Source organism: Cynocephalus volans, chromosome 7 (genome assembly GCF_027409185.1).
Source record: "Cynocephalus volans isolate mCynVol1 chromosome 7, mCynVol1.pri, whole genome shotgun sequence".
Classification (NCBI taxonomy): domain Eukaryota; kingdom Metazoa; phylum Chordata; class Mammalia; order Dermoptera; family Cynocephalidae; genus Cynocephalus; species Cynocephalus volans.
The window spans coordinates 84,901,023-84,924,840 of record NC_084466.1 but is presented as its reverse complement, the minus strand read 5'-3'; the positions used below and the strand labels follow the sequence as shown (position 1 = coordinate 84,924,840).

The window sequence follows — 23,818 nt, the reverse complement described above, 5'->3', positions numbered from 1 at the left end:
TTAATCAGTGTTAAGCTCATGCCATCATCACAGGAATGTTCTGAGGTAGTTATATGCCAGGGTCTGAATTCACATCTGTTACTGACTACTGTGTGACCTGCGGTCACTTACTCTCTGGGCCTTAGTTTCCTCATTTGTAAAATGAAAATAATCTCATCTACCTCATACCAGTACATGAGCCAATACAAGAAAACCCTGAAAACAGTGTTTGAAATATAATAGACACTTACTCGATATTACTAGAAATTACTCCAAATACATCCACCCTAATTCCAGACTACATAAAAGGATTTTGAAAAAAGGACTTGGAGTATTTAGGCAAAGACTGACCATATAAGCCAATCAACACAATTTTACAAGTGACATCTCCTTACTGTGGAAAATTAATCTAGCAAACAAATAAAAAACAAAACAAAACAAATCTCCTGTTTTTAATGGAGACATTTCAAAACTATTATTTTACCAGATGTTATGAATAAAGAAGTTAATGGGTGACGTACATGTTGAAGAAAGCAGGATCCTATTTCACTTAAATGAGGTTCCTCTTTATTGTACTGTTTCTCAAGGTCTTTCAAGAACTTTCTTTGGAATTTGTAAATATCTTCAATGTTTCCAAAAATAGTGGCTAGTTGTGCAACAGTGAACATTCCTGTGTGCTTGCGACACTGTCGAATATAGCCCTGCAACATACAAAAGCAAGCTTTTTAATTTATTCAGAAATTCAAAGATATTATTTTTTCAAATAATGTAGTCTTTTGGGCCCAAAGCCATGGTGCTGGAGTGGATTTTAATTACAGAAATTATTTTAACCTCTATGGGTTGATCCCTGGTGAGATAATCATACTTCCACGACGACAATTTGCCATAAATATGTTAAAAACAAAAGGAAAGCAAGGACTTCCGGTCAAGATGGCAGAACAGATGGTCCCCAGTGTCACTGTCTCTCACATCAACCAATTTACAACTATTAAAAAGCAATGACTGCCACACTGGGGCTGCTAGAGCTCAGCAGAAGAGGAGGAGAGACCTATGGAGTTCATGAAGGTGGGAGAAGCCACAATGAGAGAAAGAAAAGATCACTCCCGCCATTTTGAGCCCCAGCCTTTTCAAGGCCCTGGTGAGCACACGGAGCAAGAGCTGGCAAAAACCTCAGCTGTGCATTTTGTGGAAGTTGCCTGGAGACTGCAGAGGAGAGAAGGGTCTTGCTGGGCCCCAGGCCAGCAGGACCACTAACAGGGTTCCTGTGGACCCACAAAAGAGTGCGGAGCCACAGACAACTGAAAAAAGGAGCCACTCAAAGGCTGGTGAGTCATCGCAAGGGACTGGCGCACAGCCCATCCCATGGGAAGTGCCTGGAGTGCATGGGGTAAGGGAGACATGACCACCAGCGGAACACTGGGACACAGCAAGGACAGCTGATCTGCCCCCCAATCAGACAGGACCACTCAGTGGAGACTGGTCAGGAATGCAGAACTGCAGGGGGTGCAGTTTGCTGAAAAGACTCAAGTCCAGACCAGAGTTTCCAAACAACCCAGGTGTACTGGACCTCACAAGCCCTGGAGGTGCTTACAACATCAACCATCAAAACCTGCAATGCACAAAAAGCCTTCCCCAGGGAGTGAGCAGCAAAGCAGCAATTTAGCTCAACTACAGGGCTCAAGTGCTGGTTCCCCCATTTTAGAAGTAAGCAAAAGACAACAAATTAGTTCCAGTGCAAAGTTTAAGGGGTGGGAAGAGCAAATAGTCCAACACAGAACTGAAAGAAAAAACAAAGTACCCACAGATCAGAGACAAAGTTTGATATTAACCAGTAAAGGTCTAACACCACCAAAGACACCTATAAAACCTAAAAGGACCGGAAGCCCCCTGGGCTCCCAAGCTGGGATGCGGAGAAGGCAGAAAGCCTCAGCCACCCCCCCCCCCCAACTTCTGCATCCAGCCCAGCAATGACTGAGCCTTTGCTGGAAACCCCCCAGGCTCCTGAGCTGGGATGGTAAGGGGTGAGAGAGAGTCGAGGACCTCAGCAATGCATCCCCTACATTTGCATCCAGCCCACTGATGACAACTGAGCCACCACCGGAAGCACCCAGGCTCCTGAGCTAGGGAAGTGGGGGGCCAAGGGCCTTAGCCACACCCCCAATGTCCACATCTAGCTCAGCTATGACCAACAGGCTGCCGCTGGAAGGACCTTGGGCTCCTGAGCTGGGGTGCGGTGGGGAAGGGCCAAAGGCCTCAGCCACATCCCTGACATCCACATCCAGCCCAACCACGACCAAGCTGCTGCCGGAAGGCCCCTGGGCTCCCCTGCCAGAATGAGGGGGGTGCCACGGGTCTCTACCAGGGCCTCCTCCACCATTCCTCGTCCTTCCACCCTATCCCCTTCCACCCTCCTCTCCCCCCCTCCACCCCAACTGCTCCACATCTTTGAATGTAAAAATAATAACAATAAGTTAATTTTTTAAAAAAAGGAAAGGAAAAAGGTTCATGTGGTTGGATTTATAATCCAAGAAGCCATATAAAGTTTCCAGAAACGAGTTTCAAATACCAGAGTTTCAAATACCAGAGCACAAAAATTGGTATCATCACACTTTTTCTAAGCTCTTAAGATAATCATCCTCCCATCCCTAATTCCATTTCACAGCTGAGAAGACCTGTCAAATACAGAATGTCACTGCTTGCTCAACAGCAAATGCAGTTCTGCTCACTGTCAATCACGGCACAGAGCCGAGAACATCTCACCCGAGGATTCCACCACACCTGCTTTCCATATACAGCATACATCTGCAGACCTTCAATCGCAGGCCTGCACTGATTCCTACGTACGGCACCACGGTTACACTGTGGCTTGGGTAGGAGTCAGTGTGACAGGAAGAAAAGGCCATACATACATGTGATAGTTGCCTCCAAAGTAGCATCATGGAATTAAATAGACCAAACTGACCGTACGGTAAAATACATACCTCTGACTATTTGGTATGAATTTTAACAGAAAAATAACATGATGTTATAATAGTCCAGAGTACAGGCTCTGGGGCAGACAGGTTTAAATTGCAACCCCACCACCTAGCTTTTCTGTGTCTCAATTTCCTCATCTGCAACAGAGGGGTAACAGGACCTGCCTAGTGAGAACACTGTATTAGATGAGTTAACCCAGGTGCAGGGATGGCACACAGTCAATGTTCAACAATTACTGACAATTACTCTTAGTTTCCTAAAATGACACTATAAAGGCACTTCCTTAACCATACATTTATGGAGAATAAGAGGGTTGACACAAATAAGCTAAACTCTGGTAGGTCTATATGGCTGGATAATCCAGTTGCAAAATGGGCAGCTCAGACTTCAGCTCGTCTTCATCACCGAATGGTCATAGTTGAATCAACAGTGCAGACATCAGCATTCACAGCTAGGACAGCTGGAATGATCGGACAGGGAGAACAATGGTTTAATGGGATGCTTATACAAAATCCACAGAAATGAAAAATATCAGGAGAGGAAAAATCCCTTTCAGATTCACACCTACTAATGGCCAATTCTCTGAAATCAGGACAAGACTATAAAATTAAATTTACTGTTGAGCAGAATATCATGACACTAGAATACAGCCTTGGATATCACCAGATAAAACCAATTTTGGGGGGTCTGTATCTGAGCGACTCAGAATCTCATCTGTATGTCAGTGATTAGGTGCAGTGAGGTTGTACCTAGTGACAAATCTTCGATTCTTTGAAAGTCGAGTGTGTTTCACTTAAAGAAGAATCTCAGCAGGTAAGTCCTGGAGGAGACAGCTGCAGAGGGCTGGCTGCCACAGCAGAAGCACGGCCACAGCCCCTCACACTCAGCAAGGCAGATGGCAGGTCCTTCGTGAGCACATGTGGGGCCAAGGGCAGGGGTGGAGGGGAGAAGTGCGGGGCGTGGAAGAGGATGCACAGGGCAGGGCCTGACTGGGGAGGGAGGTGGAGGAAGAAGGCCACATGGGCGCATGCCACAGCCGTGTGCTGTGACCCTCAGTGAGTCCAGCGTCTGGGGTCTTACCTCACAGATGTCCTTGAGGTGCTTGATGTATACCCGCTCGGTGTTCATGATCTCCTGGATGACGTTTGTCCTCATCTGGTGCTTGTTCTCACAGTGTCTCTGGCGTGTTTTGCTGCCATCCTCCTCCTGCTCCTCGCTGTGGGTGCTGCTGGAATTTTCTGACAGCTCCTCTTGATTGACTCGCAGCTGTAGTCCACACACAGGTGACAGGTGACTTGGGGAGGGGGAGGCAGCACCAGAACCAAGGCAGAAGACCTCCCTGGTTCCCATTTCCCCATGACCAGTTATGAAGGCAGCGTGACCCTAGCCCAATTCTTCATGTACTCAGCAGAACTACGGCTATGCTGGCAGGCTCAAGAAACACAGCAGCAACGCCAGATGACTTGTTTACTTTCATGAAGATTTTTACTTTGACCCAGTCTAATTTCTTACTGGTCTGACTTGCAGGGCAGACTAAAAACAATTACAAATAAACTGAATCTGTATAGGGTGAGATCTGGCCTGAAACGTTCTGCCTCTCCGCCACAGGTCCTTTTGAAAAGCGCACTTACTCTGACAAAGCTTGCGGGAAACCAGGCTTCCTTATCCTCATTTCGGCCCCACCACCAGTCCTTGTTAGAGGCTTCCAGAACCTGGATGACGTCGCCGGCCTTGAAGCCCAGTTCCTGGTCATCCATGGTCACATGGTCCCACAGGGCTTCTGCACAGACCACGCTGCCATCGCTGATCAGCTGAGAAGAAGGGCAGAAGGCATGCTTAGTGCAGAAATAGGGGGCAGGATGCAAGGGAGCCCTGTGTGAGCTCCCTCAGGGTGATGCCGACATCTTCTAGTTCTCGTCTGGAGACACTGTAGCATTCAGTCAATCCTTACTGTTTGGTTACACAAAATGAATTGAGGAAAATATACTGGGAAAAACAAAATCAGGTGGGCATCTCTTACTTGCTCTTAAAAAAGCCCCAAACACACTTAAATATATATATATATATATATAAACAGCTCACTTAGCTGGAAATCAGTAATCTAACAAACTTGAATAGCTGGAATATTTGATCCAAAAATGGGTTTCTGAGTAGCCAAACGAGATACTGCAGAGCCAAGACTCCTAAAGTTACGCACATACGCTACTGGAAATCCCTCAGCTTCACCCAGAGTGTATTACTCATACTTTACTCACAGTTCGAGTAAGTTTTGTACCTAACTATATAGTTTACTGCAATTAAAGAGAAAAGGCATAATCTTGCAATATTTAACAATTAATAAAAAAGTTGAGAAGAGACGCAGTTCATCCATTCACCAGCCACAGGAGCAGGTGATTCTGCACATCTTCTCAGCTCCCATGGACATACAAGTATTATATCATATTGTACATATTATCATATTATACAGGTAACTGGTGATCTCAGTGGGGATGCTAACTTGCCAAGAAGTTATGCTCCACATGCTCTGTTCAAGAACACCAAAAGCTGGAGGTGCCTTCTAGAAGGATTTCCATAAAAAGGGCTAAAGTTACAGCATGCAAAAAAGAACACCAGATTTGGAGGGAGAAATATGTCGTTAATTTCAGCTCTGCCATTTCCTAGCAAGTAATTTAAACTCTGTCTCTGAGCGTTTCCTACAATGCGGGTATTAACTATAACATTTACCTCTTAGACCAGTTGTGAGAATTAATTGAGATAATAGTAGAATATTTCATATACATGATAATGAGATAATACAAAATTATATGGGATAATAAAAGAAAGATCATTTCATAAACGGAAAAACACTATCCAAATGCTAACGACTGCTGCTCCTATTACTTAAAGGAATGAGTTTCAGTTACTCAGAAAGTTTAATCACATAAATTTTACTGGACAATGCCAGAAAATCAATGTTGTTTTAATCAGAGTTCTAGGCTTAAGAATATGCTTAGTAAAAAATACTCAGATAGCAAAGTCTGAAGGGGTTCTGGACCCTGAACACCAGGTATCCAATATTTGCCACTGCTGCACGGATTCCAGTACCTCGTTGATGGCCAGCTGTTCCCCTCCCGGCTGTAGGTACCGAGGGTTGGCCTGGCAAAGCTCTTCAAAGCTGAAGTCCTCCTCACTACCGTCATCGACTAAGACAGAGGCCTCAGTACCTCCATCTGAGGAAACTAAAAATACAAAAAACAAAAATGAAGTCATGTTTAAAAGACAGCTAACAAAAATTTTCCATATGAACAAACAAGTGACCTTTGATAACATACTCCCCAGGGAAAGTAATCATTCTTATCTTACCCAGAACAAGCAGTCATTAGAAAACTTCTACTGATATATTAATCCAAAAGTGGCAGCTAATGCTTCTTAGGAGTTAGGTGCTACATTAAGTGAGAAGTGGAACATTTTTCAGAGAGTACTGCCAACACAATCGGTTTGCTTTTAAGATATTGATAGACAATGTTTCCAAACAATGTACTGACACGCTTGAAGAGGTAGCTTCCATCTTTGTTTTTTTTCTGGGTGGCTGGCCAGTATGGGGATCTGAAATCTTGACCTTGTGTCAACACCACGCTCTAGCCAACTGAGCTAACTGGCCAACCCTCTGCTTCCATCTTTGCCTACAAGGCAATAGTACTCCTCAAATCCAAAGGGCCTAATGGTATCATAAGTGAAAATATGTGGTCATTCTTACTATCTGTCCACATATGAAAGGGTTGGAACTCTCAATATCAGAATTAGGAATTATACAGCATCTTTACCAAAGATGAGAGAAAGATCTTTAAGGATGGACACAGGATTTTGGAATGGCCCCTTGGTATTCAGATTTTCTTTCTTGCGACAATGGGCCACTCCCATCAATGGAATTTGTCATTGAGCAGAGACATGCTGCTTCTTTCAGACTGATGGCCTGCCTCTGCCCTCCTGTACAAGCTTGGGGACATCTTCATCACTATTTTCTCAAATGGAATGATTGCCAGGTGGTGGAGAACACAGAGTTAAGCAATAGATGGTCCCTGTCCTTAGGGAGCCAAGACCAGCACCTGATGAGGCTGGAGTGGAGATCCGGGTGGGAAGGGGTGGGGGTGGGGTGGAGTGGGTAATAAAACCCAAATGCTCAAGCCATAAAATGGGAAACATGAGTGAGATCCAAACCAGGTGGCAGGAGGGTTTTATAGAGAAGGGGGAAAGGCTTCCTGTAAGAGGTAGCTAGCCCTTGAAGGCACCAAGATGGACCCTGATTGAGAACAAAGGTGGTTTAATCTAAAGCCCATGCTAGACAGACTCCAAGACACCTCACCAAAGATGAGACTAGAGAGTGTGGGCGCAGGACACACTGCGGAGGGCCTCAAGTAGAGGTCTACTGATGCTCAAGAAAAAGAGGTATCAGAGTCATGCCGACGTGGGTCTGAACTCTAGCCCTCCCCCTGTAGGTGTGGGGCTCAAGAGGAAGGACCTGGAAGTGACGTGCAAGAAGGCCTGGTGGGGCAGAACCTGGAACCAGAGACACTGGCTGGGGAGAAACCAGGTCAGCTGAAGGAGTGGCAAAAGGCCTGCAGGGGGAAAGAGCTGAGAACGTCACGGAGGCCAGCTCATGCCTGAAGCAACAGACAGGACAAGGCCAGTGGTGTTTCAGGAGATGCCAAGTTCCCAGGAGAGCTGAAAAACTGAGATGTCGGGTGAGAAGCCAGCATGACTGGAAGGATGAAGTTGGCTGGAGATCGCCGTGAGACACGCACTGCCTGCCGTGCTTTGCTCCAGGACCCATAAACCTGCGTTTCCAGTCACTTCACCCTCAAAGAATGGGTCTCCTTTCAGAACGGGAGACCTTGTTTTTGGAGATATTTTATATTCTGCTAAATCTGATGTGTGTCTTCCATTCACTGCTCATTGCATCTGGACTGAGCATGTTCCAGGCGCTCCGTGGTCATGCATCCAGCCACAGAGTCCTGCCCTGGGCTCTGCCCACTGTGGCCCCATGCTGTCCTCCCTTCCTTACATTCAAACAATAAAAATGTGTGAAAAGACTTGCAACCATGGGGGTAGGTAACCCACGCTGTGAAAACAGGCTGTGTGACTGTATTTCATGCACTGGGTTCTTGTGCCTTCCTTGCTAAGCACAGACAGGGCCATGATCACGACAAGGAATTCAAGCCAACAGACTAGAGAGATGTGTGAGCACAGGGAGCCGGATGGTGGGGAGCCATGAAGGTGGGTGAACCCCCGGCCAGCTGGGCCTTTCCGGGCCTGGCCCCAGCCCCTCTGCCCCAGCTGCCTCCCACCTGGGGAACCACCCACAACCCAGCCACAGGTACCTCCTCTCCAGACCCTCCTGTGGTCCCGGGGGAGCCAGCTGCTCCCTCAGCCCTTCCTTCTCTCCCCTTCTATAACAGCCCCTGCCACGGTCCTTCAGTCTGCACATGTGTCCCAGATGTGCAGCTGCCCTGGCTGTGCCCTGAACATGGGGACAGTCAGGGGACACTGGATGAGCTGATGATTGATACAGCTGAGAGAGAACTCTCTGCTGTGACAGCACAGTGCTGCCACTCTCTCCTGTTCCCACCTCCATCTCATCCAGGATAGTCAGGGTCAGTGCCTGGGAGGTAAAAGTGGAAGTGGGCTGCCTCAGAGACGGGAGGAATATGTTCCTGGATCCAGACACAAGCTGAGAGGCAGAAGAAACCTCCGTAGGCCTTGGCGTCGCCTCCTGGGCCCGGCTTCCAGCTTCCTTGCTGGTTCACCACGCAGCGAGTGTGTGCGCGCGCATGTGCGTGTCTGCTGTGAGCGCTGCCTGGTGGTGACACCACACACCAGAACCCTTCTCTCGAGGGGCTTCCCTCTCTGGGGAGTGCGGTGCTGGGGGTGCTTCTGCAGCCCGGTGCTGAGGGTGTGGGTGCGAGGTCTTACGAAAGCCAGACCTTTGCTGTCTGAGAAACGTCCTGGAGCCTGTTTGACACATGCAACGGCTCCTTTTTAAATGTAACTTCTGCTTCCTATGCTGCTGTCAGAGCGCCTGCTGGGGAGAACTCGAGGTCACCTATCTAGTGCAATTCTCCCTGTGTGTGTGCTTGGGGCTGGGATGAGGAAGTCTTGAGGAAGCAGATTTTTTTTTTTTCGTGCGTGAGTGTCTCAGATGACAAAGCTTTCTCTAACCTCGGAGCAGCTGCCCAGACCACAAGGCCCAACGACTGCACTGGTTAATGGCTGAAATGCTCTAACGCTCCCGGGTGAGGAGAATATACACAAACGCTGGTCTCCAAGAGGCCCACAGCAGCCTCAACCTTCAGATCTCAGCAAGCACTCATCTGGCACGGCTTGGCACCAACGGCATTTTTCCTTATCACATTTCAGCTGTGGTTGAGCCAAAAAAAAAAAAGTGAAGCTCAGTAAAATAAAGGCATCTGGGCATCCTACCCAGAGCAAAGCCCTGAAAACGACACTTTCTCTCTCAAAGAACCATTGAATCATGTTTTCCCAGGGAGAATTCTTTACCGTCTGATCTATTATGGTGAAAATCAGTAAAGGAGGAAAAAAAAAAAAAAAAGCCACCAGTAATCATATACAAATCCACACTTTACAGAAGTCTAATGAAAAGAAGAATCTAATGAAAAGTATTAAACCATTACAAGAAATACTAGAAAGAGACATGGACTTGGTATCCCAAACAACATCAAAGCTGCTATTATAAACATTTAGGAAAATGGCCCTGGCTGAGGCAGGTCATGAGAGGAATCTCAACAGTGGCTGCTTCCACATCACGGGCTGGTATTTACTGAGCTCTGCAGATGCAAGAAGCTTCTAAGTGCTGCAGCTCAGCTGACTCGGTCTTCCTATGGGCCAGGGGAGGTAGGTGGGCTCAGGCCTGGGGTGGAGACATGCGATGGGGAGGGCTAGGGCATTTGGAGTAAAAATACCTCGGCAAATGTCCTGCCTTCACTAACTTTCTAGCTAAGTGACCCTGGAGCAACTCTCTTGACTTGGTCCAACTCCAGTGTCTCATTTGTAAAATGGGACTAAGCTTACATGTTTTATCTATTCGGAGGTCATTCTTCTCTTGCCTTTCACATCTCGCCTCTGACTCACCAGCAAATCCTGACTCTACCTTTCAAAGGCATCCAGAATCTGATCACTTCTTACCCCTCTCCCACCACCCAAGCCTGGGCTACCCATGGGGCACACTCCAGCAGCCCTGGCTTCCCTGCTGCCACCCCAGCCCCACAGGCAACCCTCACCAAAGCAGCGAGAGCTATTCTGTTAAACCACTCAAAGGTCAGATCATGTCACTCCTCTGCTCAAAACCATCTACAAGAAAGAGCCAAGATCCTTGAGACCCTCCCTAAACAGACCCTGGTCTCCCACCCCCTTCACTGTGCTCTGGCCCTGGTGGCCTCCTGGCTGCAAACACACCAGGCAATCCCTGCCCAGGGCTTGATGCTCCCTGTGCCTGACACCCCTCCCCACATGCACACTCACTCCTCTCTCTCAGCAAGCAAGGTCTTCCTTGGCCATCCCATTTAAAATCACAACTCTCGGCTGGCCAGTTAGCTCACCTGGTAGAGCGTGGTGCTAATACTACCAAGGTCAGTGTAATGGATCCCTGAACTGGCCAGCTACCAAAAAATAAAATCGCAACTCTCACTCTCACTATCTTCTTCCCCAGTTTATTTTTCTCTATAGCATTTGCCAACACCTAATATATCATGTTCACTGTCTGTCTAGAATGTAAGCTACATAAAGGCAGTAATCTTGTCTGCTTAACTATATTCCCAGTGCCTACAGCACGGCCTGACACACACAGCTGCCCAGTAAGCACTGGAGGGATGGAAGGGAGGAAACAGAGTACACTGACTTAAAGCAGGGCTTTGGGGTCAGACAGACCTGGCTTCAAATGACAGTGCTGCACAATTTTTTTTTTTTTTTGAGTGTGATTCCTTGGGTCAAATTCTTTTCTCAGTTTTTTTTTAACCTGTTGATTGTGAAGAATAATACCCATTTCTCAGGGTTGTCTATAAATTCTCAACAAGTAATTGTTATTTGGTCCGCTGTGAGCCTCAAATGAAATGATATAGGAAAGCACTCCTTAAATGGAAAAACAGTATAGAACTGAAAAATATTACTTTATTGTGTGCTTATAATGTGCCAGGCACTGGTTTAAGCCTTTATAGGTATCAGCTCCTATAATCCTCATTACAATGCTATGTTGTCAGTAGTGTACGTTTCCCCAATTTACAATGGGAAAACTGAAGTCCCAGGATCACCAGGCTGTGGGGCGCAGGCCCCAGCCTTGCTGTCTAACTCTTACCCACTGGGCACTACCATCTCCTCCAGCCATACTGTTATTAGCAACAAAAACTGCTGGGCAGATATTAAAAACAGCTTGGTACCCAAATTTCAGTACTTTCACTGTGTTCTGGAGAGCAGCAGTGCTCACCGATCCTCTGCTCCTTTGCCAGCCTTTTCTTCCTACTCCTGATCCCTGCTCCCCACAGGGCCTGTCAATGACATCATTCAGTTCTCTGGTCTTATCCTTTTCCCTTCATGACCTTAACTACTTTCATGATAAAGCTCCTTCCGAGTAACACAAGGAGGAACTTGTAACTTAAATGCATTTAAATTTAAATGCACGGTTTAATTTAAATAACTTAAATGCATTTTTGGAGTTGGATTTTTCATATCTGGTGTCAAGATAAGAGAGATTCAGTGCTACGGTTTGATGCTACATCTGTGCATCTTTTAGAAAAGGGATAGAATCTTTCTATTTCTGTATTTCCAGCACCTAGCATAATCCCTGACATACAGAAGCCACTCAATAAGTGTGTTTCACCTGAACTGCAAATTGCTGATGGGGAAACTGAGGTTCCAAGAAGCTAAGTTATTGAATTGGGCTATACAAGTGTGGGGTCCAAGCCAGGATGAAAACCCAGGCCTCCCTGGCCTTCATTACTGTGTTTGTTTCAGACTCTAGCTAGAAAACTCTCCCAGCTGTTTTCGTGCTCCTGTCTGCCTCCCCAAACCACCCTATATACTACATCCAGAGTAAACACTGGACAGTGGCTGCATGATTTCACTACACAGCAGTTTTCTACTGCATCATGACCAAATGCTTCTGCAGTATTCCAAGGCCCTCGGTAATATGACTCCACTCTACTAAAACAGCCTTATGTGTGCCAAACACTCCCAATAAGTGTTGCTCAACTGGACTACAGATTGCTGATAGGGAAACAGCAACTTGCAGCTCGGCTGCAACACCTCATGTGTGTCCACTGTGTGTGCAGCCCATGCCCTTGCTGCCAGGCAGACCTCCTCGCCACTGCCCACACTTCTGGTCACTCCTCACTGTCTGTAATCGGCTCCAAAATCCTCAAGTGTGGATGAAAGTTAATAATGCTGCCTTTTTAGCTAGAGGAATTTTACACGATATAGAGCTATTATACATTCCCAAAATGTACTGCAGAAAAACCAGGGGAAACAAATACTATAATAAAAAATTCTATTGTTTTTCTTTCTTCCCATTGTGACAAAAAAACACATTACGTTAAATTTTGCCATCTTAACCATCTTTAAGTGTACAGTTCAATAGTGTTAAGTAAACTCACACTGTGGTGCAACACATCTCTAGAACTTTTTCATCTTGCAAAACTGAAACCCTATATCTGTTTAACACTAACCTCTCCTCCTTCTTCCCCCTGTTCCTTGGCAACCACCTTTCTACTTTTTGTCTATTATTTTGACTATTTTAGATATTTCACATGAGTGGAATCATACAATATTTGTCCTCTTGTGACTGGCTTATTTCACTTAGCATAATGTCCTTGAGGTTTATCCATGTTATAGCATGTGTCAGAATTTCCCTTTTTTAAGGCTGTATAATATTTCATTGTATGTGTGTATCACATTCTGTTTCCCCATTCATTTGTGGATGAACATTTGGACTGCTTCCACCTCTTTGTTATTGTGAATAATGCGCCTATCAACATGGGTACGCAAATTATCTTTGAGACCCTGCTTTCAATTCTTTGGGATAGATACCCAAAAGTGGGATTGCTGGATCATAAAGTAGCTCTATTTTTAATTTTTTGAGACACCTCCACAGTTTTCCGCAGCCACCTCACCATTTTACATTGCCGTCAACAGTGTACAAGGGTTCCAACTGCTTCACAACCTCGCCAACTATATTGTTTCTTTTGTTGAAAAATAGGCATGGAAAAGCCATTTTTGAAAACGATCTTGTAAACACAGAGCAAAGATTGTTCCAAACTGAAATCACTTTTAGAACCCCAACTCTTCAATATAGACAGCATCAACACGAGAGCAGAGTGTGTGTTCTTCTTCCATAGCACTTAGAACTCCCGCTAAGGTGAAGGACACCCTTGATCATGTCAAAGCTCTGCACACTGATTGTGGGCACATGCCTCTGACTAGGTACAATACCCAGAGAATATATCTTTTCCACAGAGTACTATCAATTCCAAATACTCAATAAAAATGAATTGATGACATTCTTGTTTAATAGTCAGGGTTAACCATCACCCCGTCCTCCCCATCTCCTTGTGCATTGTACTTGGCTACCCTCTACCTGTGGCACCACTGGTCCCTCCACTGGCCCTATCCCTTACATGGTCACATCTTGAGTTTCAACCTCTGCATGTCTCATCTCGCATCCAAATCTCTGTTCACTTTCTGCATGATCTGACCAACTCTCCAGGGTGCTGCTGTCATCTCAGAACTCCCTGGTCCACACTGCCAGCCCTGGCCAGACAGTTTAGGACAAACTGCAGAGACCCGTGTGGTATCCACAGAGGATGTGCCATTTTCTGGGTCAGCAGGACTGTTACAAATACAATCAGAGAAGATATCATCAACAGCAGTAACAAAGTGCCAACAATAAGCAGTTTATATAGTCCTCAGGAGAGTAGCAGACATTTTTCTGTCTGAACTTAGATTTTACATTTGTGGAAGGATCACTCCTGACAACTGATTCTAAAGGTGGATTTTTATGACAGGAAATATTGTGCACATCAACATATTTGCACACACAGAAAGCAGGCCCACAGCCCACGTCCTGGTGGTGTTTTTTTTGTTTTTAGGACAAACAATAGGTCTATTTCTCATGTGGCTTATCTTTGCACAGTTAAGCGCTCTTAATCAGAGTGACAGGATTTCAAAAGCACTGAACGGGGGTGTCCCAGGACATTGGTTTTGAGTCCCGTCAAGGACACCTTAGAAAAGGCCTTGACCTCTCTCAGACTTTGCTTCCTCATCTGTAACTGAGAAAAATGCCCCTGCCTCAGGTGTCTGGGGAGGAGGGGGCGTCCTGGCCAGGGTGCACCAAAGGGCGGATGTTGAAGTGTTTGTTAAACAGAAGGGAGGCAAGAACCACCACAGCGGGCTTCATAATCAGGCCCTTGACGTGAAAGGGATGCAGATGTGCTGCTTTCATAATGGGCTAGGCAGTCACCAACGCTGACTAGCTAATGAGCATCACCCTTTCCCAGCCAGCTGGCTCCTTGGCAGGGATTTCCCCTCACTTGACTTCGGGGAAATTCCCATGCTTAGAATAATCTGTTAAAAACACATACTTTAGAAAACCTCCTGCTGAGCACTCCAACTTCCTCCAGCCTGAGATAAGCCATGCTGGCTTCTCATTTTATTTTATTTATTTTAATTTATTTTTTTTAAAAGATGACCTGTAAGGGGATCTTAACCCTTGACTTAGTGTTGTCAGCACCACGCTCTCCCAAGTTAGCTAACCGGCCATCCCTGTATAGGGATCCGAACCCGTGGCCTTGGTGCCATCTGCACCACTCTCTCCCAAGTGAGCCATGGGCTGGCCCCTTGGCTTCTCATTTTAAAAACGGAAACAGTTAGGCAGGCAGCAGTGCCCACAGCTGTATGAAGCTTTCACAGGCTGCTGCTCCATGGGCTGCAACCTTGATCCCCGACAGTGACCGTGGAGTGGTAGAGGAACAAGAGGAACAAGCCAGGTCAGAACATGCTGTGCAACTCGCAGGGCACCTGCTCCATTCATTCCTCTTCAGTGGTTCCCAGCACCTGCAGCTGCCAGCATCAAATTACATGGAGAACGTGCAGAAACACAAAGATCCTGCCCTATCCTGGACCACTGAACCAGGTTTGGGGTGGGGGTGGGCCTTCAGGTTAAACCCACTTAAACCACAACACATACATGGGTTTGTTCCACAACATGTACTTTTTGCCGCCTGTCCATGCAGCAAGCCACAAGTTGCAGGGCAACAGTTTCTGATCACATTGGTTGAAAACCTCTGCATATGGCCATTCTATACCACCTGTTCCAACAAAAAGGCAAAATACTTTTGTCCATCCTGATCTCTCCACCTGGAGCAACTCCCCACACCCCACCCCAAATAGCTGATTAAATTCTGACTCATCCTTCAAAAGTTTAACTGTCACTACTTAGTGATGAGCTCCATGGTTTTTCAGCTCTCTGCCCTGTTACTCCCTGACCCCAACAGTAGCAATCTCTGTCTTTAATGCTCTAGAAACACATCAGGTTTACCTCATGCTTATTAGTCAGCATTGGTAGACTGAATTAAAACATAAAATATCTTTCATATTCTAGCATGTACAGTGTTACTGCTGGAAAAGCCGCTATTACGTCTAATCTAGACTTTCAAGCCATTCTCCATGAATAGCATTTTTGAATCTTTTGAACACACAGACAACAGTAAGAACAATGGGCTGGCCAGTTAGCTCTGTTGGTTAGAATACAGCCTTGTAACAACAAGGTCAAGGGTTTGGATCCCCATACCGGCCAGCTGCCAAAAACCAACCAACCCACCCAAAATGATAAGGTCAAAATAGCCCCAGAAATGGACATATCAACCCTTACTGATAACCTCTTATAATGTCTAAGGAGCTTTTAAAAATAATTCCCCCATGTACAGCTTTACATCTGTATTTAGCTTAGGACCCTGTTGACTTCTATTGCCCAGAGCTGATAGGGGTAAGACACCTCATGACTGACCTTAATTATACCAAACCCTGAAAGTGGATTTTCTTCTACAAATGGCTTAAACGTTATTTTAATCAAGTAAACTGCCAGTAAATGAATATTTTCCCACTTCTCAATTTAAAGCCAAAGCTTGCCCTGGAGTTGTGTCCTACATACTCTATATATCATTTAAAAACAAAAACAAAAAACCCCAGGGCTGGCCGGTTTGCTTAGTTGGTTAGAGCTCAATGTTACACCACCAAGGTCAAGAATTCAGATTCCCTTACTGGCCAGTGGCCAAAACAAAAACAAAATTAAAGCCTTACTGTGCTCATCTGTAAAATGGGCATCCAGGGCCCCATGAGGATGGGAAGTCAGGCCAGAAGCTCCAGACAGCCAGCACTCAGGGTTTTCCCACCCCATCCCACCCCCCCATCACAATCACTCCAGACCCCACCCCCCACCCTACCAGCAGCTCTGTTCCCTCCTGCTCTGGAAGCTCAGCCTCCATCCTGTCCAATGCAGACCTGAGATCTGGGCTTTGGGTGTCTTGTGCTGAGCCCCCAGGCTCTACCTGTGGATTGCCTCTTGGTGTCTGTTTTCTCTTCTTAGCCAGTCACTGCTCCTCCTTGGGCTTCTGGATCAGCTGATGGCTCCTCCTGCCCATCCTGACTGACACCTGCAGATCTCTCTCCTGGTGCCCTCTTCTCCCTGACAGCTCTTGCAATGGCTGCCCGGCTGAATGGACAAACCAAGCAATAACCCATCTGGTCTCAATGCATCCACCGAGTGAGCGCTTAGTGTGTACTGGGTGCTGTGCTCGGTGCCTAATACAAACCATCTCACTCAGGACTCCCAAGCACCCTGGATCATCACTGTCCGTTTATGCAGGAGGAAACTGTGGCTCAAAGAGGCTAAGTGACTGCTTCCAAGTGGTGGGGCTGGATCCAAAGTGATCCTGTCCCAAGTCTGCCTGCTCCTGGCCCCACTTAGCTCAGACTGATGGACAGCAGCCCCACAGCCTACCCTCCCTGGGCCTGCTCCTTGCCAGAGCATCCTCTTGAGAACCACCAGGCTGTCCCTCAGGGCACCAAACCCCTCCCCCGCCCCTTCACAGCTCTCAAATGAAAGAGAGCCCACTGATGGCAAGCTTCATTCTTTATTTTTTATTGGCATTTCACCTAAGGTTGATTACATACTGTGCTTGTCTCATTACACATACTCGCTTAGCACAGTGTGTGTATGGGAGACAACCATCCCTGGAACCCACTGAGCAAGGGAGCTTTCAGAGCAGGAGAATGAGAGACTGCTGCAGAACTGGCTTGTCCAGGCAGAACTGGCCAGAGCCCGCTTCTTCCTCTCTGCAGCCAGGCTTCACCCACGTGCAAATTCGTCTCCCCAAGGACAAGGTCTCAGATGGAAGATTCTGGCATGCTGCGTCTCTTTAGCAACATTGCGGGAGCATTGCCCTTGGAGCTGGAGCCTCTGCATGAGTGTGGGAAGGAGGAGTGGAGGAATGCTGGAGGGTCGCGAGAAGGCCGCCGATATCTGGGTGGGATAAACACACAACTGCTCACAGCCTCAGGCGCCTGGCCTGTGGGTAGGGCCCCCACTCCGGGCATACTAGTCTCGCTGGGTGCTGTGTTAGATGCTGGCATTACTGAGCCCTGTCAATCAAGTGACAGGCATGACCACTGTGAAGGGAGGTCTGGGTTCTCCATATAGAAACAGCGGGGCAAATTTTTTCTCTTTTTCTAAATTTAAGCTAGTGAAATGGAGTACACACTGGCCTTGTTTAGATAATCTGACAGACACAGAAGCCACAGCCACGTCCCTATTTTCTGTAAGCCAGCACAGAAATCAGTCAACACAAGGAAGAAAGCACAAACTACAAACTACTACTGCTCTGACACGTCCTCCAGCTGCTTTCAAGTTGTCATCCACAGTGCTCATTCATTTCAGTGTGAGGTACTGGCTCTACTGAAGGCAAAAACAAGACAAGATCTGTTTGTAAAGTGTCCCATTGTATCCATGTACAGCAGCCTGGGAAGTATTTTTTTCTTACTTTGTTTTAAGAATACATGATTACAATTTGTAACTTCCTAGGGTGAGAGTATAACATTTCTTTCACATTTAAATAGGAACTAGACCAGTTGACAATTCTCAAGGGTGCGATCAGGAGCAACGCAGTGAGCAAACACTGGCAACATCGCCGCCGAAAACAGTAAACGGTATATTTCAAAATCAACTCACAGTCTTAAACCTCACACATCCCAGGTTATCAAAGAACATTTTCATGTACGAAATTTCAGGGCCGGCCCGTGGCTCACTCGGGAGAGTGCGGTGCTGATAACACCAAGGCCACGGGTTCGGATCCCTATACAGGGACTGCCGGTTAGCGCACTTGGGAGAGCCCGGTGCTGACAACACCAAGTCAAGGGTTAAGATCCCCTTACCTGTCATCTTTAAAAAAAAAGAAAGAAAGAAAGAAAGAAAGAAATTTCATGTAATTACAGAAATAAAAACCAGTAACAATAACAACCAGCCTGTGCCTGATCCTTCTTATTTTCCATCTCATACTAACTATTGTGCCACGAACAAAACAAACTCCTCGACTATGTCCCGACCACCCCCGCTGGGGACCGTCCGCGGGGCAGAGCAGGCTTCCCGGGCACAGCGCTCCTGGCAGCAGCAGAGCCAGCGGCGACTCTGCCGGCACCGCACGCACCCGCCACCGGTGCCCGCTCTCCGCACACGTACCCATGTGAAGGCTTTCCAGGCTCCAAAATCTTGCTATTTCCCCTCTAGCTACCATCTTTCTGTTTGAAAAACGGCAACATCCGCAGCAGGACTCTGAGACTGAGCCGGGGAGGCCGGCGGGCGGGCGGGGTGGGCGGGCGGCTGCGGGAAGTGCAGAAACCGCTTATTCACCACCCCCGCCCGCCCGCCTGCGCCCGCCCGCCCGCCCGGCTGCCCAGACGCTGCCGCCGCTCCCCGGGCGCGACTGAGGGGACACGGCAGGGGCCGGCAGGCAGGAAACTCTAGACTACGGCAACACCTACACACGCAGCCCCTCACACTCACAGGGCTGCCAGGTGCAGCCGAGAGCCTTCACAGAAGCTGGTGGAAACGTCTGCTGCTCTTAGCTGCAACCCGCAGCGTGAGCTAGACTTCCAGAGAGCTTTTCAAAAAGGATCTGTTTCATGGGGAAAAAGCAGGGTTGCTTAGTTCAAAAACGGAGTTAGGATTTCATACAATGGTATGAGAAAAATGTGAGTCACGATACTGCATTATGTTAACTGTAAATTTATGAAATCGCTTTAAAGGGGGGATTTTATTTAAAAGGTGTATATGGAAACATGTATATACTGTGAAAGAGATATGTATATCTTTTACTAACATGTAAAGTATGTGCCCTCTATAAAGAAGAAAACTGTTTTTTAAAAAAAGGTTCCCTCTAGATAACACTGTGGGTTATTTTTATTTCTTTTACACTTTTCTGTATTTTTCAAATTATCTACAGGGAGCAAGTCTTCCTTTCACACTGTGGAGCAACAACTGTTACAAACTGTGCTTCCTTCAACTCCTCCATGACAGGAAGACAGGGCCTTTTTAACTTTATGAACGATGAGATAATACAGTCAAGTGCCACTCGGGGGATCAGTTCTGAGAAATGCATCATTAGGCAACTCTGCCGTTGTGTGAACGTCATAGAGCATTCTTACACAAACCTAGATGGTGTAGCCACGACACACCAAGGCTGTATGGTGCAGCCATTACAATCCCACAGGACCACTGTCCTACAGGCAGTCGTCCTGGACCTAAACGTTGTTATGCGGCACATGACTGCATACACGAAGTAGTGATCACAGGGTCATCTCTCAATAAATGTGGTTAGGTTTTAAAAGGTGATAGTGCCAATTAGTAAAATGCATGCTTTACAGTGATGAACTTTTTGGAGTCAGACTGCCTGTGTTCAAATTCTGCTCTACCAGCTTCCGGTCAAGATGGCAGAATACACGGTCCCCAGCATGACTCTCTCCCAAAAATCAACCAACTTACAACTTTTAAAAAGCAACGACAGCCAAGCTGGGGCCGCTAGAGCTCAGGGGAAGAGGAGGAGAGACGTATGAAGTGCATGAAGGCAGAAGAAGCCACAATGAGAGAAACAAAGAAATGCTCCTATAGTTCTGAGCCCCGGCCGTTTCCAGGCTGGAACTGGTGAGGACACAGAGCAGGAGCTGGCAAAAGCCGCAGCTGTGTCCTTCAGATGGAGTTGCCTGGAGGCAGTAGGGGATAGGAGAGCCTTGGTGGTCCCCAGGCCAGCAAGACCACTAACAGGGTTGTTGTGGACCCATATAGGAATGAGGACCCACAGACAACTGAGAAAAGGTGACACTCAGAGGCCCGTCCCATGGGAAGTGTTTGGAGTGCATGTGGTGGCAAAGGTGGACCCACCAGGGGAACACTGGGGCACAGCAAGGACAGCTGATCTGCCCCCTAATTAGCACAGGACCACTCAGTGGAGACTGGTCGGGAATATAGAACTGCAGGGGGTGCAGTTTGCTGAAAAAACTCAGGCCCAGACCAGAGTTTTCACATAACCCAAGTGTATGGGACCTCACAAGACCTGGAAGTACCTACAAGGTCAACAATTAAAACCTGAGCTGCACAAAAAGCTTTCCCCAGGGAATCAGCACAGGGCTCAGGGCTGGTCCACACAGGAAGTTCCCCCATTTTAGAAGTAAGCAAAGGACAACAAATTGTTTCCAGTGCAGAGTTTCATTGGTTGGAACAGTGAATAATCTAACACAGAACTGAAAGAAAAAACAAAATACCCACAGACCAGAGAAAAAGTATGACATTAACCAGTAAAGGTCTAAAGCCACCAAAGAACACCTATAAAACCTAGAAGGACCGGAAGCTCCTTAGGCCTCCAAGCCAGGGAGAGGGGAGGACTGGGGGCCTCAGCCATGCCCCAACACCCACACCCAGCCCAGCGACAACCACCAAGCTGCCACAGGAAAAACCCCAGGCTCCCGAGCAGGGGCAATGGGGGGCTGACGGCTTCAGCCATATCCCCCTGACATCTGCATTCAGCCCAGCGACAATGAAACCACCACTGGAAGCCCCCGGTCTCCCCTGTGGGAATGAGGGGAGCACCATGGGCCTCAACTACGCCCCCCCTTCGTCTTTCTCCCACACCCTATTTCCTTCCCCCTTTCCATCTCCCCCTCCCACCCAAATGCTCTGCGACATCTTAGAATGTGGAAACAGATGGAGCTGGGGACTGACCCCTCCTTCCACAACCAGGCAAGGAGCATACCAAAACACTACATCCATGTGCGTGGCCCACCACAGCCACCACAATAACCATGGCTGCCACAAAAGCAGCTAGATGCCACAATCACAATGCAGATGGTTCGCCAGCCACTCAAGAGCATTGACACAAGGAGAGTCATCACCAGCAGAGACCAAAGAAAAGAACAGGACGTCTCTCTCCACAAATGACACTTCAGGGTGATAGAAGAAGCACCTGCTCTATGACAATAGTGTGGACCTGAACACACCTCTCTCCGCACTGGACAGATCTAGGTGACAAATCAACAGAGGAACCATTACTCTTTCAGAAAGAGAAAAGAAATCTAGGGTTATCAGAGGTGTGAGAGAGGAGGGAGATGGATGGGGAGAGATTTGATAAGGGATATAAAGAATAAGTACTATTTATAATAATATATATGCTAATAATATTGATTTGATCAACATACGTCAATGTTGAACCCCAAAATATGTATAATTACGATTCAGTTAATAAATAAATAAATAAATACGATTCTGCTCTCCCATAACTAAATTAGAAAAAGTTTCCAGATCTATAGCGGCTCAGTTCCCTCCTCTGCAGAGCGGGGATAACTGGAGCGCTGATAATCATCACAGGGTTATTTGAAACACATTACAAAGTGTTTAGAACAGCACTGGCACTTCATTAGGGCTACTAAATGTTAGCTGTCATGCTGCTGCTGTTGCTCCAAAAAACCTGTGGTCCCTAATAACATGCTAATTCCCAAAGAAATCACAGTACAAAGAATGCAAACCTGTACAATCAGTTATAACACCCACGCCTGCTAAAGACTATACAGCAGGCTTTTCTTACCTTCAAATATTTGTGGCTATTTCTACTAATTTGGTGCATCCCACCCTTAAATCCAGCTAAGAAAAATTTTCTGGGTAACTCATAGCTTCAATGACCCACAATAGAAGTGAAACATACACACACGATCTCACACACTCAGTTTCAAATCTTTTCTTTACAAGTATTTTTAAAAGATGACTTAAGGGCCAGCCTGTGGCTAACTTGGGAGAATGTGGTGCTGATAACAAGGCCATGGGTTCAGATCCCTATATAGGGATGGCCAGTTAGCTCACTTGGGAGAGTGTGGTGCTGACAACAACAAGTCAAGGGTTAAGATCCCCTTACCGGTCATCTTTAAAAAAAAAAAAAAAAAAAAAGATGACTTAAAAGAGCCAAATATTTAAAATGTTCAATAGCTCACTGAAGAGGGGCATATTTATTCTCAAAGATAGTGCTTTATTGAATTAAAGATTCAAAAGACTCCTTGAAATTGTTTTCCATAGCAGACTACTCTACCATGTAAAGTTTCCTAAGTATACCTCATGAAATACTATTTGCATAATATGCTCCATGAAAAAAGTTTGAAAACCACTGTATAGTGTTGGGCATCCACAGGGTACATTAGTAATCACAGGCTCTAAGAAGTCAGAATAGAGAGCTGTGTAATCTAGTTTAACATAGAATTTCCCAGTCTCAAGTGGCCACAAAGCTCTGTTACAATAACACATATTACTACCCCAAAGAAAGCAACCTACAGTTTTGCTATTCAAAGTGGGATCCATGGACCAGCAGCATAGGCAATGACCCAGGAGCTGGACAGAAATAAAGATACTCAGGCCCCATCCCAGATCTGTGGAGTCAGAATCTGCATCCGAACAAGATCCCAGGTCATTCAAATGCACATGCGAGTTTCAAAAGTGTTGCTTGAGCAACTCAAGAAACTGCATCATACTTTGAGAAACTGGTACGAGACAAATCCCGAATGCCAGTGAGCCTTTTCCATCAATTCAGAGTGAAGGCCACGGAATGAATGGGTAGGCCTGGTTTCAACAGAATAAAATAAAATGCTGACTGCTGAGATACAAAGTGGGAATTGATTCTAATAAGTATCCATTCTAAAAAAGCCTAAATTCCCGCAGGAGGCAAATAAAATCCAGAGTGTTTCCATTTTCTTAAAAAAAAATTTTTTTTGGTTAAAATGGCTACTTTTCAAAAAGATAAAGCTCTCACTACAACATTTCCTTAGTACTGTCTACTTTTCACTGGCGTCTGGTACAAAGGATAGATTCTGTTTCCCAAGGATTTTTTCTAAATCCAGAGATGTGGGGTCAGGGCAGTAGAGTAAGAGCCTTGGAATTTTAGGATCTTAAATCAGAGGCACTCACTAAGTAAACTTATTTTACTGCACACTCAAAACAAGATAAAAAGAAGGAAAATGGTAAATAAATAAACAAAAACTGCAAAGGATGTCGACCCAACAACCCTTCTAAGATATTTTTGGAACAAACTACCACTAACTTAGAAAGGGGCAAGACAGAACAAAGACAAGTTTTGACTTTAAGCTTTTAAAAATTTTTTAGTGATTAGAGCCTACACTTAGAAAATCAATAAGAACGCTACAACAAAAACCTTAAGCACAGCTGAAAGAAGTCTTAAAATCCTTCCCCTCCCTCCCCAATTAACCTCTTCTCTTTGGATAAGATACCATCACAACACAT

General features: G+C 46.3%; 1 protein-coding gene across 3 annotated transcripts in view; it reads right to left on the bottom strand.

Moving 5' to 3' along the window:
* SPATA13 (spermatogenesis associated 13) overlaps positions 1-23,818 on the bottom strand; it is a 78,269-nt gene that overhangs the window by 11,497 nt on the left and 42,954 nt on the right. For all 3 annotated transcript variants that reach the window (XM_063102071.1, XM_063102072.1, XM_063102073.1), the window contains 4 exons: positions 6,040-6,173; positions 4,587-4,766; positions 4,036-4,221; positions 501-680 (listed from right to left, as the gene is read on the bottom strand). In XM_063102071.1, coding sequence (XP_062958141.1) covers positions 501-680; positions 4,036-4,221; positions 4,587-4,766; positions 6,040-6,173 — 680 coding nt within the window. The remainder of the gene's footprint in view (positions 1-500; positions 681-4,035; positions 4,222-4,586; positions 4,767-6,039; positions 6,174-23,818) is intronic.